Source organism: Ranitomeya variabilis, chromosome 5 (assembly GCF_051348905.1).
Source record: "Ranitomeya variabilis isolate aRanVar5 chromosome 5, aRanVar5.hap1, whole genome shotgun sequence".
Lineage (NCBI taxonomy): Eukaryota > Metazoa > Chordata > Amphibia > Anura > Dendrobatidae > Ranitomeya > Ranitomeya variabilis.
In genome coordinates, this window is record NC_135236.1 from 532,604,998 (window position 1) to 532,621,098 (window position 16,101).

Sequence of the window (16,101 nt, forward strand, 5' to 3'; positions counted from 1 at the left end):
GCAATGACTATTTCATATGAGATTCACTTTTTGTATTGAAGAACAGAAATAAATTAACTTTTTGATGATATTATAATTTTGTGAGAAGCACCTGTATGTCCACCATTCTGGTATATGTCAACCATTCTGACAACACCGCTGTTGTTCAATGCATAGAAAAAAAAACACTCCTAGTCACCTTCCCTCCGTTCCCTTGCAGCATGGCATCCTGTTCTGACACCGGCAGCTGACTTCAGAGTGCAAGTGATGGGAGTGCATGATGTAACATGCATGCCAACGTCAGCTGCTGGCCCCTGATTGGCCAGGATCATGTAATACAGCACACGTACCTGGCGAGCTTGTTAGCTGCAATACACTTCAGATGGATATGAATCAGAAAACACACATCCAGCTGAAGTAGGAGTTGGAATCAGCGAGCCCCTGACCCTCACAGGCTCGTTTGCAGTGGTGACCGCAGTTGTTACACCACTGGTGTGGGGTGTACACTGCGCACCTCACTGCCGAAATGCGCACCTACCCCAACCTCGGCGCAGTTCCCTCTGCAGGAGGTAGTGCAGAGGCATGAGTGCCCACAGGGAGAGCTCTGCGTGTGCCCTCAGGCACGCATGCCATAGGTTCCCCACCACCGGCATAAAGAGTGTCAGTCAAGCAGTAGGAGGCATTGGGCAGGGAATAGAGCTGAAGTCACACAAGGTTCAGATCTACCATAGCCTCATTTGCATATCAATCCAAAGGCTGATTTCTCAGTAATGGAGGAATGGACTGGCCATGTGAATGTATTTATGGATTTGTTTTGGTGTGAAATCCTGCTGACAGATTCTCTTTAAAGGGAACCTGTCACCTGAATTTGGCGGGACCAGTTTTGGGTCATATGGGCGGGGTTTTCAGGTGTTTGATTCACCCTTTCCTTACCCGCTGGCTGCATGCTGGCCGCAATATTGGATTGAAGTTCATTCTCTGTCCTCCATAGTACACGCCTGTGTAAGGCAAGATTGCCTTGTGCGGGCATGTACTCCGGAGGACAGAGAATTAACTTCAATCCAATATTGCGGCCAGCATGCAGCCAGCGGGTAAGGAAAGGGTGAATCAAACACCCAAAAACCCCGCCCATATGACCCAAAACTGGTCCCGCCAAATTCAGGTGACAGGTTCCCTTTAAACCAAAGCCATCAAAATCAAACTACTGGAAAACTGGGGCATCCGGACCATAGCTCCTAGATCCAAAGTTAATCAGTCAGTCTATCCATTCACATATACATACACAAAACCCAATCCGATGTTAAATATGCCATTATTGTGTTGCTCGCTTTACTTAATATGCAGGTGACAGGTTTTGGTCACGCTAGTAGTGTTTAATTGGCATGAAATACAGGAAGAGATGGTAGAAACATGACCTGCTTAGTTGTCACAGTAGCCTGAAAGATGATATTGGGATGCCACAAAAGTGTGTTCAAAAATAGTAGGACATCCAGGACTAGCATTCATACCTGGAGCGGTTTAGTAATTACTAGAATTAATTTTACAATGAAAGATTTCCTAATGCATGGCAGCATTTGCTGGAAAGTCAATCATATTATTACTCTACAAAGCGTTTTAATTGTGCAATAATCATAAGTGTACTGGGTATATTAGAAGTGTTATTTTAATATGACGATACATGCTGTGCTTCTATCATTAGGAAGGATAGTTTCAATGGCTACTTTTAGTCATTTTCCAGATATTACAATTTATAGTTTCATTAACCGGGGTTTGCATTTCATTTACTCCTAACAAATATACAGACATGTTTGTGTAATGTAATACAGCTTTGAAATGTAAGCTTTAATTAGGATTTCTTGGCTTGCATGTATAATCCCTGTCCCACTGAAGCGATCCTAATAAGGTAACTTCCTGCCGAATGAAGCATGATGAATTGTTTTCATAACTGAATAATAAAGTAATGACTATGATCATGCATCAATGACTGGGTGGATCTGTGCTAGAACATTTTACTTTACTGGAAATTCAGCAGCGTGATGGACAGCTGGGACATGGGACCACAGATGCTTTCATGTGTGCACTTCAGGCATCTCAATTGTCACCCGAAATATACTGTACGTTGTAGAGTGCACACCAATGCAGATTAATAAAGGGAAATGCCATAAATCATTTACTTTGGGGATATTTGCCATCATTCTCACTTTCCGGATTGGTTCGTATTGGTTTTCCTACATATCTGACTTTGGTTGGGATCGATCACCCATTTTTCAGCCCTCTGAAATTTTTAGTGCAAAGATAGCTTAAGTTTAGTCTTGTTGACTAGTATTAGTCCTTTGAAACTACAAGAAAATACCAAAAGAGAATAAGCTGAGTTTATTTTATTATGCTTGTTGATAGTCATCAGCACTTTACAGATATTGACAACATCGCTGTCCATATTGGTACACACAATCTACATTCCCTATCAGTATGTCTTTGGAGTGTGGGAGGAAAGCGGAGAACCCAGAGGAAACCCACGCAAACACAGGGAGAACAGACAAACTCCTTGTAGCAAACAGTATTTCTGAACCTAAACATTCGAATTCCATATACAGTAAGTTTATAAATGTATATTCTATATTTTCTCCTTTGGATAATGATTTGGTACTTGTAGTTTTGACACTCGTCCATCTTTTGATAACATATTTGTGTAGTCTTGACAGTTCACCCTCTGAGTACCTTTGGTTCGGCTCCAGCCAGTGTTGGATGTTATATTATTATTATTGTTCGTTATTATAGCGCCATTTATTCCATGGCACTTTACATGTGAAAAGCAGTATACATAATAAAAATAAGTACAATAATCTTAAAACAAGTCACCGACTGGTACAGGAGGAGAGAGGACCCTGCCCACGAGGGCTCACATGCTACAAGATCTAGGGCCTTCTAGATTTGACTCTAGCAGTCCATACTACACCTATGTGGAAATAAGTTTTAGGCATTATCCCAGATTATCCCAGATAGAGTGGAGCATCGACTGTAAAATACAGGTGGCACCTTCATATTCACTGTGCACAGACCATAATTGTGATTTGCAATTGTTGTAGTTTGCTTTAAAGGGGTTCTTTAGTGAAAACAAGTTATCACATATCTACAGAACAGGTGCTGACGTATTGATCGGTGGGGATCCGACCTCTGAGACCTTCACTGATGGGAAGAACTTTTATCACCATTTCAAAATGGAATGGAAGGTCGGATATCTGACCACTGCTCCCCATTCATCCTCTGTGGGGCTGCCAGAAGAAGCCAACTGCAGCGCTCAACAGCCTTACAAGAGATACATGGAGCAGTGGTCAAACATATCGCTCTAGTCTATGGCTGTGTTTACATGTCCAGTAGTGATCAATACAATGGATCCAGCAGCAATCTGTTAGCCAAAAAATTGTGCAGAAACAGCTTTTTAGTCTGTTTTTTAATAACGGATCTCTGCAGGATGTTTTTTTTTAACATTGAAGTCTATGGAAAATGGTTCAGTTAATCAGCCATCTGTTTTTCATTCATTTGTAAAGGATATTTTTTTTGTTTAGTAGATCCAGCAATTGGTCCATTTTTGCTTACTGGATCCAGTAATCAACTGGAATCCAGGTTTGCATTTTACACACATTGTACCATGAGTGTAGCTTACCTTGAAAGAGCAACATCTGGGCACTGTGAGGTAGAAACCCTATGTAAGTAATAGTGGCTGGTAGTACTGAGTAGAATCACAAAATATAAAATGGTTGAAAAGAACTTCAATTCTACTCGACTCATGTTTTAAGTGTGGCATTAGCCCAGCCATTCCACAGATACTGATTTAGCAATCATAGTATAAAACTTCTAAAACTATACAGGGAGAGAATAAGGGTATAAATAAAGTCTACATTTCATATCTGGCCTGACAACTTTGATCTGTTTGTAGCCTGAGTCACATCAAGGATGTGGAAGCTGAGGTGATGTAGTTGTCACCCCATATATATGATTACTCTTTTCATGAGTAGATATTAATAATTAATATGGTGGTGTTGGTTGAAGTTACATGAGAAGATCTTAGGCCTTTTATGCATTATTTATCACTAGCAGAAATGGATGAAGACAAAGTGCATAGAAAGGTACACCGACACACAGTGTTTAGCCTTTAGACAAAATAAAGGAATAGCGCAAGATGCTACAGCCACCTATGGATGAATTGCAAAGAAAGTTAAGCCAAAGGTATGAAGACAGACCTCGGAAGGTGAGGTTTAAGATCTCCTCAGCATATAGCGGCCGGGTGCTGAAACAGGTATTTGAGGATGGGCAAGAACTGGAGTCCCCGGATGAAGAGTATCCGCACAGTTTCTTACATGATAGTTTTGAATCCTCTGAACATTATTACAACCGAGGAGAAACACATTCAAAATTCTACCCGACAGCCCGTCTGACGGCTCAGAGAATAAGTGTTTTCAGAGATGGCACCTCTTACAGATTAGCTGGAGACCCCATGTTTTCTGGATGCCATGGAGTGGGCAAGAGTGTAAGTGCTTTAGCTGTGGTTTTGGTTCTACACATTGGTGGCTTTCTTTACATTCTTGAAACATATCTGCTGTTTCCCCACAGTGTTTTCGACAGATTTTGATGGGATTTTTCAAAAAAATCTGATATGAATGTACTTCAATGTGTTAATACAGCTTTATGCATAAGATGGGGGTTACACATATTTGAGAGCAATATTAGGGTACAGTGATTTGACATTCATGTAAAGTGTTGCTCCCTTCTTATCTAATATGCCTAGAGTGGGCGGCAGAACAAGAGCAAATTATGATTATTTTTAACCTAGTAGATAAGGCACACCTGAGCCGTCTTTTGTCATAGGCAAAGTGGCAACCAGAAACCCAAACATGCACACTTGGCCAATCTCACCAAAAGCTTGAAGGTGTTGTCCCACAAACAAAGTAGATTTTAATTAATAGATCTTGGAATAATATGTCCCTTCCCCTGGCCAGGAGCTATGGTATGTGCTGACCATAAACTTTGAGCAGGGTCAGACACAGCCACTACACAGTACACAGCAGGGGCACATTTATAAGATTATTTCAGAACAGAAACATTATATTTTAACACATCAAATTGTGAAACTTATTATTATTCAATGATCTATTGATTAAAATGTACTTTTTTTTCATGGGACAACCTCTTTAATTGTACCAACAGCTTGCAAAGTGCAACTTTAGCGTGCTCCTCAGTATTATAATGCATTGTAATTATCCCCATTTTTTATTAACCTATGGGGAAAGGATCATTAATTCACATATGAGATATCACTTTACAACTGCACAGTGTGTTGACTGCTGTGCATATTTTGGGTTAATAAATATTCTCACAATAAAACCATGTATGCAGTAAACTGCAGTTTTTAACTGCTTTTTGCAGTGGTTTTTCAGATGTTGCTAACCCACTACTGGTATGTCTATGTTTCTTAGGCAAGAGACTGGCATCTCAATACAGGGTTATCATAGTAAAAATCTTAATTTTGTGGTCATTCTGAAGAGTCATTTCACATATTACACATGGGGCTAAAGCTGCAAATAAGACAATGGGAAATGGCAAAAATATTATGGATGTGCACAGTGATAGGAATGATGCTGAAATCTACTTTATGCTTTACCGTGAATGTTTTCCAGACATCTGATATAATAGACTTTGGCAAGATCATAATTTACACCAGTAATTTAAAGATTATAAGAACTCCAGTTATCAACACAGAAGTGATAGAAGATACAAAATGGTCGCCGAGAGAAGGACAGCAAGCGGGTCAGAGAGATTTATGTCATACAGCTATTAAGACCTGTGAGAACAGTCTGGTACAACAGCCCACCCAGGTAAGAAATAGGAAAGAGGCAAACTGCTAACACCAACTTTACACTAAAACTGCTGTCTTACCTGTTTACCTTTATATGGCTTAGATTTAAAAAATAAATATATATAAATATATATTTAAAGGGACCCTGCCATCAAGTTTTTTTCAGGGCTGTGGAGTTGGAGTCGGAGTCCATTTTGGTGGAGTTAGAGTCGGTGTAAAATGGACCGACTCCGACAATACATAATAAATTGGTACAGTAGTTTAGTGCAGGATGTGCTGTAAATGTTTTCATAAGAATTTGGGCAAGTTGTGAAATGTCCTATAAATGTCTGTTCTGTTCCTGATCTAAGGATCTGGGCTTTTAGTTGAGATGAGTCTGTGCTGCACTTTATGTACATGCTCAATAGTGAGGCAGTGCTGTGGGGTTGGAGTCAGGGAAATTGTGGAGTCAGAGTCGGAGTCGGTGGTTTGGCTTACTGACTCCACAGCACTGGTTTTTCCCATGTAAAATGTCCTCCTGTGCAGGCGCATCTCTCTTTGCTCTGTCAAGGGTAAAGCAAAGTACTGTTCTGGTGTGCGCCAGAGCTCTTTGCCTTTTCCCCGCACAAGTGCATTACAGCCCTTTGCTCTGCCCTCAGCAGGGCAGAGAGAAGTACGCCTGCGCAGAAGCGCGAAGGGGAACACGGCATGGATGACGTAGGACGTGTCTTCCACACGAAGCAAGGAGGACGGCGATCACAAAAAAGAGAGGAGGAACCAGACGAATGCCTGCGACGTCCATCGGACCAGATTGTGCCGTAGGCGAGTACAATAAAAGCTCTTTTTGTGCTATATAGAGCTCATTGTGGACATGTATACAGCATTCTAGAATGATGCATATGAGGGCGTGCAGGTGCTGGCCCTACTTTATATGGGATAAACCTGGTAACAGGTTCCCTTTCAAAGGAGTCTATGACCCTCAATATAGCAATTAAACTGCCTAAATATTTATATAGGAGACCTAGCCACTATTTCAATCATAATTGGCATGTATAGTTTAACTTCATGTTTTATTTAAAGTTATCTTTTATTTGATATGCAAACAATGGAGCCTTGGTGCACCATCACACCCTTCTATTTCTATAATAAAGCCAGTACCTTACAGTGATTGATATGAAGCTGACGGTGAATGCTGTGCCATGTCATTTCGAGAGTCTGCACTTGAGCACTGACACTGGATAACAAGCAAAATTATATTTCACGTTTTTGTCTTTATAGAAGAAGCAGGTGCCCTCTGCTCTCCCTCCATGAACACCACAACAATACATATAGCATTAAGGCAGTACGGCAACACATTATACAATTGATCACAAGTTCAAATTGTTAAAAATATTTTTACTAAAGTTAACGTGAAAGCTATGTGTACCCCAAAAGGAATCCATTAAAAAAGACTTCATGCATAAAACTACCTGAGGATGGTGAGGATCCCACTGCTGAGACCCCACCGCTCCATACAATGGGTATCTGAAATATGGTGGTATGCAGCGGTGGCCAAGCATGTGTGCCGTCGCTCCATTAACTATGGGACTGATGGAAATAGTACAGATCCATTCAGATGGAGCACTCACCTCAATTCAGAGCTCCAATCTTCAGATCAATAGGGTTTGTAGTGTCGGACCCACACGAATTAGAAAGTTATCACCAAACTTTCAGTGTAGGGAAACTCCGAAACCAATAGGTTAGGCAGGAACAAGTATTATTGGGGTAAGCGATTTAGTCCTCTCTGTGCTGTTCAGGGGCAGTGTCCTACAGGATCTGATTTCTCCCAGATGAAGGGGAGATTGCTGTTGTATCATAGTGTGCAAGGATTCAAAGAGCAATGGCTGGTCCAAAGTTTGACTTTGTAAGAATTGACATAATGCTGACAGTGATGGAGAGCTACACGTGTGTGTACAGAGAGGTGTATGTGACATATACAAACTAACTTAGAAATAGAAGACTTTCCATGTGTGCTTTTCAATCTTTGTCATGAGGGCAAAATAAAATATTTCCCCAAACTACCTCCACTATGCTTTCGAGGTGCACTGCAAAGGAATTCTTTAATTTGCACTAGTTGAAAAAATGAATTACAAAAAAGGAATACCCTCGGCCTTTGGGATCGTGCAGATGACTGTATCTTCGTTCCAACTGCTATCCGACAAAACATGAGATCACACTCGGACCAATGTTATTCTATGGAGCTGCGCACATGTCCGATTTTTTAATCAGAGAATGTCCAAGGGAAAAAAAAAATCACAGCATACTCAATTTATAGCCAATATTCAGATCACTCTCTGATACGCAAGTATGAGTCTTTGGAAAAATTTGGACTGCACTTGGATGACATCTGAGTGGAGTCCGATTTTCACGGACTGATAGAATAGAGAAGATAGAGACTTGTTTTCCATCTTCTCGTCTGAGAAAATCAGATCACACTGTGCTCAAACTCTGATCAAAATGTGATTACCGTATATACTCGAGTATAAGCCGACCCGAGTATAAGCCGACCCCCTAATTTTGCCACAAAAAACTGGGAAAACTTAATGACTCGAGTATAAGCCTAGGGTGAAAAATGCAGCAGCTACCGGTAAATTTCAAAAGTAAAAATAGGTACCAATAAAAGTAAAATTAATTGAGACATCAGTAGTTTAAGTGTTTTTGAATATCCATATTGAATCAGGAGCCCCATATAATGCTCCATAAAGTTTGATGGGCCCCATTAGATGCTCCATATTAAAATATGCCCCATATAATCCTGCATAAAGGGTAATAAGGGCCCCATAAGATGCTCCATAGAGATATTTGCCCTATATAGTGCTGCACAAGTGTTATGGCCCCATGCAGATGCTCCATACAGCCACTTGCCCCATATAGTGCTGCACAAGTGTTATGGCCCCATACAGATGCTCCGCACAGCCACTTGCCCCATATAGTGCTGCACAAGCGTTATGGCCCCATACAGATGCTCCGCACAGCCACTTGCCCCATATAGTGCTGCACAAGTGTTATGGCCCCATACAGATGCTCCGCGCAGCCACTTGCCCCTTATAGTGCTGCACAAGTGTTATGGCCCCATACAGATGCTCCGCGCAGCCACTTGCCCCTTATAGTGCTGCACAAGTGTTATGGCCCCATAAGACGCTCTGCACAGACACTTGCCCCATATAGTGCTGCACAAGCGTTATGGCCCCATACAGATGCTCCGCGCAGCCACTTGCCCCTTATAGTGCTGCACAAGTGTTATGGCCCCATAAGATGCTCCGCACAGCCACTTGCCCCATTTGCTTTTGCTGCCATAAAAAAAAAAATCACATACTCGCCTTTCCGTCGCTCAGGACCCCGGCACTTTTACCTGCTCCTCGTGCGGCTCTGTCTTCGGCACTGACGTTCAGCAGAGGGCGCGCACTGACTACGTCACCGCGCCCTCTGACCTCAGCGTTACTGCCAGAGGACGATGAAGACAGAGCCGCACTGGAACGAGGAGGGGTAAATATCGCGCTGCGCTCCCCCTCCCCGTATACTTACCTGCTCCTGGCACTGTGTCCCTGCTTCTTCCCCGGCGCTGCATCTTCTTCCTGTATTGAGCGGTCACCGTTACCGCTCATACATTAATGAATATGCGGCTCCACCTCTATGGGAGGTGGAGCCGCATATTCATTTCTGTAATGAGCGGGACCATGTGACCGCTCAGTACAGGAAGAAGCTGCAGCACTGGAAGCAGCGACGTCCAGGGACCGCGCCGGGAGCGGTTAAGTATAATTACACAGCCCCCGCCCCCCCTCACCTGCCGACCCCCGGGTATGACTCGAGTATAAGCCGAGAGGGGGACTTTCAGCCCAAAAAAATGGGCTGAAAATCTCGGCTTATACTCGAGTATATATGGTAGTATAATTGGCTTGATTCTCTCAAATTGGGCTCATACCTATTTGTGAGAAAAAAAACCAGTCCGTAATCTGGACAGAAAAAACGGATCAGTGCTATACAAGAGAATGCCAAGAGTGGGCAAAGTAGTCATCAAAGCAAAAGGTGGCTACTTTGAAGAACCTAGAATATAAGACATCATTTCAGTTGTTTCACACTTTTTTGTTAAGTATATAATTCCACATGTGTTAATTCATAGTTTTGATGCCTTCAGTGTGAATGTACAATTTTCATAGTCCTGAAAATACAGAAAAATCTTTACATGAGAAGGTGTGTCCAAACTATATGTATGTATATATATATATATATATATATATATATATATATATATATATATATATATATATATATATATAATCAAAAAAAGGAAAGCAGCACAAAAAACTGGCTTGAAAAAGGATATTACATTTGAAACGTTGCCACGCCGTTCAGGCAATAAAGTCCACTTATTTTCTTCAGTTTTTTGTGCTGCTTTCCTTTTTTTGATTCTACTATTGGAGACCATTGGATTACTGGTTGGGAGAGCTTTGCACAACATGTGAGGTAATATTGGATGCTGTTCCAATTTTTTTCTTATATATATATATATATATATACAGGTCCTTCTCAAAAAATTAGCATATAGTGTTAAATTTCATTATTTACCATAATGTAATGATTACAATTAAACTTTCATATATTATAGATTCATTATCCACCAACTGAAATTTGTCAGGTCTTTTATTGTTTTAATACTGATGATTTTGGCATACAACTCCTGATAACCCAAAAAACCTGTCTCAATAAATTAGCATATCAAGAAAAGGTTCTCTAAACGACCTATTACCCTAATCTTCTGAATCAACTAATTAACTCTAAACACATGCAAAAGATACCTGAGGCTTTTAAAAACTCCCTGCCTGGTTCATTACTCAAAACCCCCATCATGGGTAAGACTAGCGACCTGACAGATGTCAAGAAGGCCATCATTGACACCCTCAAGCAAGAGGGTAAGACCCAGAAAGAAATTTCTCAACAAATAGGCTGTTCCCAGAGTGCTGTATCAAGGCACCTCAATGGTAAGTCTGTTGGAAGGAAACAATGTGGCAGAAAACGCTGTACAACGAGAAGAGGTGACCGGACCCTGAGGAAGATTGTGGAGAAGGACCGATTCCAGACCTTGGGGAACCTGAGGAAGCAGTGGACTGAGTCTGGTGTGGAAACATCCAGAGCCACCGTGCACAGGCGTGTGCAGGAAATGGGCTACAGGTGCCGCATTCCCCAGGTAAAGCCACTTTTTTTCTACAGAGAAGCAGCACTGGACTGTTGCTAAGTGGTCCCAAGTACTTTTTTCTGATGAAAGCAAATTTTGCATGCCATTCGGAAATCAAGGTGCCAGAGTCTGGAGGAAGACTGGGGAGAAGGAAATGCCAAAATGCCTGAAGTCCAGTGTCAAGTACCCACAGTCAGTGATGGTGTGGGGTGCCATGTCAGCTGCTGGTGTTGGTCTACTGTGTTTCATCAAGGGCAGGGTCAATGCAGCTAGCTATCAGGAGATTTTGGAGCACTTCATGCTTCCATCGGCTGAAATGCTTTATGGAGATGAAGATTTCATTTTTCAGCATGACCTGGCACCTGCTCACAGTGCCAAAACCACTGGTAAATGGTTTACTGACCATGGTATTACTGTGTTCAATTGGCCTGCCAACTCTCCTGACCTGAACCCCATAGAGAATCTGTGGGATATTGTGAAGAGAAAGTTGAGAGACGCAAGACCCAACACTCTGGATGAGCTTAAGGCCGCTATTGAAGCATCCTGGGCCTCCATAACATCTCAGCAGTGTCACAGGCTGATTGCCTCCATGCCACGCCGCATTGAAGCAGTCATTTCTGCCAAAGGATTCCCGACCAAGTATTGAGTGCATAACTGAACATTATTATTTGATGGTTTTTTTGTTTGTTATTAAAAAACACTTTTATTTGATTGGCCGGGTGAAATATGCTAATTTATTGAGACAGGTTTTTTGGGTTATCAGGAGTTGTATGCCAAAATCATCAGTATTAAAACAATAAAAGACCTGACAAATTTCAGTTGGTGGATAATGAATCTATAATATATGAAAGTTTAATTGTAATCATTACATTATGGTAAATAATGAAATTTAACACTATATGCTAATTTTTTGAGAAGGACCTGTATATATGTATATACTTTTCTACCTTTTCCCACATATCATGCTTCAAACATAAACATACCAAATCTAAATTTTTGGTGAAGAATCAACAACAAGTGGAACACAATTGTGAAGTTGAACAAAATTTATTGGTTATTTTAAATTTTTGTTGAAATTCAAAAACTGAAAAGTGGGGCGTGCAATATTATTCTGTGATAGTCTCAGGGTTCTGTTTGAAGCACAGAGAGCATCACGAAGACCAAGGAACACAACAGGCAGGTCCGTGATACTGTTGTGGAGAAGTTTCAAGCCGGATTTGGATACAAAATGATTTCCAAAATTTTAAACATCCCAAGGAGCACTGTGCAAGCGATCATATTGAAATGGAAGGAGTATCATACCACTGCAATTCTACCAAGACCCGGCCGTCCCTCTAAACTTTCATCTCAAAACAAGGAGAAGACTGATCAGAGATGCAGCCAAGGGGCCCATGATCACTCTGGATGAACTGCAGAGCTCTACAGCTAAGGTGGGACAGTCTATCTATAGGACAACAATCAGTCGTACATTGCACAAATCTGGCCATTATGGAATACTGGCAAAAAGTTAGCCATTTCTCAAAGATATCCATAAAAAGTGTAATTTAAAGTTTGCAACAAGCCACCTGGCGGACACACCAAACATGTGGAAGAAGGTGCTCTGGTCAGATGAAACCAAAATCGAACTTTTTGGCAACAATGCCAAACGGTATGTTTGGCGTAAAGGCAACACAGCTCATCACCCTGAATGCACCATCCCCACTGTCAAACATGGTGGTGGCAGCATCATGGTTTGGGCCTGCTTTTCTTCAGCAGGGACAGGGAAGATTGTTAAAATTGATGGGAAGATGGATGGAGCCAAATACAGGACCATTCTTGAAGAAAACCTATTGGAGTCTGGAAAGACCTGAGACTGGGACAGAGATTTGTCTTCGAACAAGACAATGATCCCAAACATAAAGCAAAATCTACAATGGAATGGTTCACAAATAAACGTATCCAGGTGTAAGAATGGCCAAGTCAAAGTCCAGACCTCAATCCAATCGAGAATCTGTGGAAAGAGCTGAAAACTGCTGTTCTCCATCAGCAAGAATTTCAGTCTCTCGATGTACAAAGCTGATAGAGACATACCCCAAGCGACTTGCAGCTGTAATCGCAGCAAAAGGTGGCTCAACAAAGTATTAAGTTAAAGGGCCCGAATAATATTGCACACCACATTTCAGTTTTTGAATTTCCCCAAAAATTTAAAATAAGCAATAAATTTCGTTCAACTTCACAATTGTGTTCCACTTGTTGTTGATTCTTCACCAAAAATTTACAATTTGGTATCTTTATGTTCGAAGCATGATGTGGGAAAAGGTTGAAAAGTTCCAGGGGGCTGAATACTTTCGCAAGGCACTGTATATATATACATATGTCTTAATATTTCATAGAGAGTTAGGTAGCAGAAAAGCCGGTAATTTGATTGATGGCTTCTGCATAATCATTACAGAAGCCGATAGGATATGAAACATGGGTTACATACAGTAAACCATTGCATATCTATTAGATTTTTATATGTCCCTCACTTGTAATGTTAGTAGTGTGTGTGTAAAATTTTGGAGCTGTAGGTGTTAAATTAAAGAATGAATTCACGGAAAAAACTTGCGTGGGCTCCCGCGCAATTTTCTCCGCCAGAGAGGGAAAGCCAGTGACTGAGGGCAGATATTAATAGTCTAGAAGTCTAGAGAAGGATCATGGTTATTGTCCCCCCCGGCTAAAAACATCTGCCCCCAGACACCCCAGAAAAGGCGCATCTGTGGTGGAGCATCTGGTTTAATATCTTTATTGCACGCTCAATCCATGCAAAGCCCTCGTTCTCCTGTAAAAAATTCCAAAATAAAAAAGCAACAATATCCCATACCTGTCTGCCGTACAGCCAAGTCCCATGCTGCAATCCATCTCAAGGGGTTAAATATTTTACAAGCGGGAGCGCTGCTAATGCGGCTGCTCCCGGCTGTAAACGACTGGGGAATGAATGAAATGCTGGGAGCGGAGATTCGGTGATGGCACCCCATCAATGATTATGTAGAAGCCGACAATTGAATTACTGGCTTTTCCGCTACCTAACTCTCTATGAAATGTTAAGATATATATATATACACTGTATATATATATATATATATATATATATATATATATATATATATATATATATATATATATATATGTGTGTTACTGACATGTACATGTAAATGTATTCTATGTGCATTTATCTTTTCTATCTTTTCTACTCTTAACATGTCAGTGTGTTTTTACTGTATGCCTGACATGAATTACCGGCTTTTCAAAGGACACTAATGCGTAAAAATCGGACAGCACTCGCATGGTCCGAGTGCTGTGCGATTTTTTTTTCTCGCACCTATTGACTTACATAGGAGAGTCTCGTCGGAGAATCGCAAATGAGATGGCAACGATTGAATAACATTGGTCCGAGTGCAATCTGATTTTTTATCGGATTGCACTCGTCCGTTTTTCGCACAAACGAGTATGAGCCCATAAAGGAAGATACGGTGGTGTGATGCTACCCTTAAATGAAATCCATCAGCACAGAATGACTATTGAAACCAAGTATGGGAGCTTGGTGAACTCTTGGCGGGGCCAAACATTTCAGTGCACCTTCCCATCTATATTTGCCCTTCTCTGACTCTATAAAGCCAGAGCTGTCAATCACAGAAGAGGGGTATGGAGATAGGGGGAAAATAAGAAGTTGTACTTAAATGTCTGGCCATGCCAAGGGTGCACTGCCGTATGTACTTGGTTTGAACAGTCATTCGGTGCTGACAGGATGAAGTATATTTATCACCTATCCACAGGATAGGTGATAAGGGTCTGACACCTGGAGAACACACCAGTGATTTAGTGGTCCCGAGACCATGTTCTTTTTCACAGTACAACACCAGTAAAGAGAAGATTTAATGAAACAATGGTAATACTTGCATCCTGCCATACCACCTTTCAATGTGTAGGGAGCTGATGGAAACAGTAAGCACAGTGTTCCTCTGTTTCCAGTAGCCCCAGGGACAGTGAGTAGACGACTGGCAGGGCACATTTTTGATCAATGCTCCATTCAAAGTTCTCTTTACTACAATTGTGGAGCAAGGAGAAACTGTGGGCCTAAGACCTCCTTTCTAGTAATTGGTACAGCTACCATCCTGTAGATCAGGTCATCTCAAACTTTTTCTTTTTTTAACTGGGACCACGTCAGACAGACCAAAGAAATACATAGCCAGTGATGGTGTCAGGCTTCATCTTCTGCAGTTAAGTACATACTGAAAAGAAATATATCTCCCAATTTTTCTTTTTTGGCTACAGATTCTAGTGTAACATTACAATAACTATAATGTTGGTAGGGCGGTGGGATATTGTCACTCACATTGTACCTTAACTACATTTCAGGATGAAGAGGAGGCCCACGAATGCTCCCAGTGCAAGGGCTCAGGATGTGCACCTTGTTCTTTATGTCATGGGAGCAAGTTTTCAATGTTAGCCAACCGTTTTAAAGAGTCTTACCGTGCTCTCCGCTGTCCGGCATGTGATGAGAACGGCTTACAGGCTTGTCAGATGTGCACTGATGAGACAGAAGATTTTGGACGACCATCATCTCCTCGATCATAAAAAGCTGGAAAGTGGTCCTGGAAGGGTAGAAAGAATTGGCTATACAAATAAAAATCTTTCTTTAACAGGTGGCGTACAAATATTCACTGTCCTCGTCTAATTGTACAGAAATGCAGGAAACGCTCGGCCAACTGTTTAGGGAATCAAAATCAATTACAAGGAGTCTGTTACTCACAAAAATCAAATTATAATATTTATAAATTTCTGTACGGGCCACTATGAATCTAATACCTGCAGTATAGAATTTCCATCTGTAATTGCAAAGAAAAATAGTTTTATTGGATATGAAAGGGGTCTTTACTGCATCCTTAGTGTAGCCAAGGGCTCAGTGCACTCCCTCAATCAACATGCCACGTATCCCCCTAAGGCTTCCTTCACATGTCCGTATAAAACACATACGTGAAAAACCGGTACCGGTGTCATCAGTATTTTCCATCAGTGTCTTATCAGTGTGCCATACGTGTTTTTCAGGTATAGCTAA

The 16,101-nt window shown here is 41.4% G+C and overlaps 1 protein-coding gene across 1 annotated transcript; it reads left to right on the forward strand.

The window, feature by feature from the left end:
- Positions 1-4,129: 4,129 nt before the first annotated feature.
- On the forward strand, positions 4,130-15,688 carry GRXCR2 (glutaredoxin and cysteine rich domain containing 2). The gene is made up of 3 exons (XM_077261157.1): positions 4,130-4,507; positions 5,655-5,852; positions 15,402-15,688. The coding sequence occupies exons 1-3, from the start codon at positions 4,160-4,162 to the stop codon at positions 15,618-15,620; spliced, it is 765 nt and encodes a 254-aa protein (XP_077117272.1). The 5' UTR covers positions 4,130-4,159; the 3' UTR covers positions 15,621-15,688.
- Positions 15,689-16,101: the final 413 nt, after the last annotated feature.

Excerpts from the sequence above, each read along its gene's own strand:
- GRXCR2 (XM_077261157.1), top strand. The coding sequence starts at position 4,160 with ATGCTACAGCCACCTATGGATGAATTGCAAAGAAAGTTAAGCCAAAGG. Across the intron at positions 4,508-5,654 it reads GCCATGGAGTGGGCAAGAGT|ACATCTGATATAATAGACTT; the intron begins GTAAGTGCTTTA and ends AATGTTTTCCAG. Across the intron at positions 5,853-15,401 it reads TGGTACAACAGCCCACCCAG|GATGAAGAGGAGGCCCACGA; the intron begins GTAAGAAATAGG and ends ACTACATTTCAG.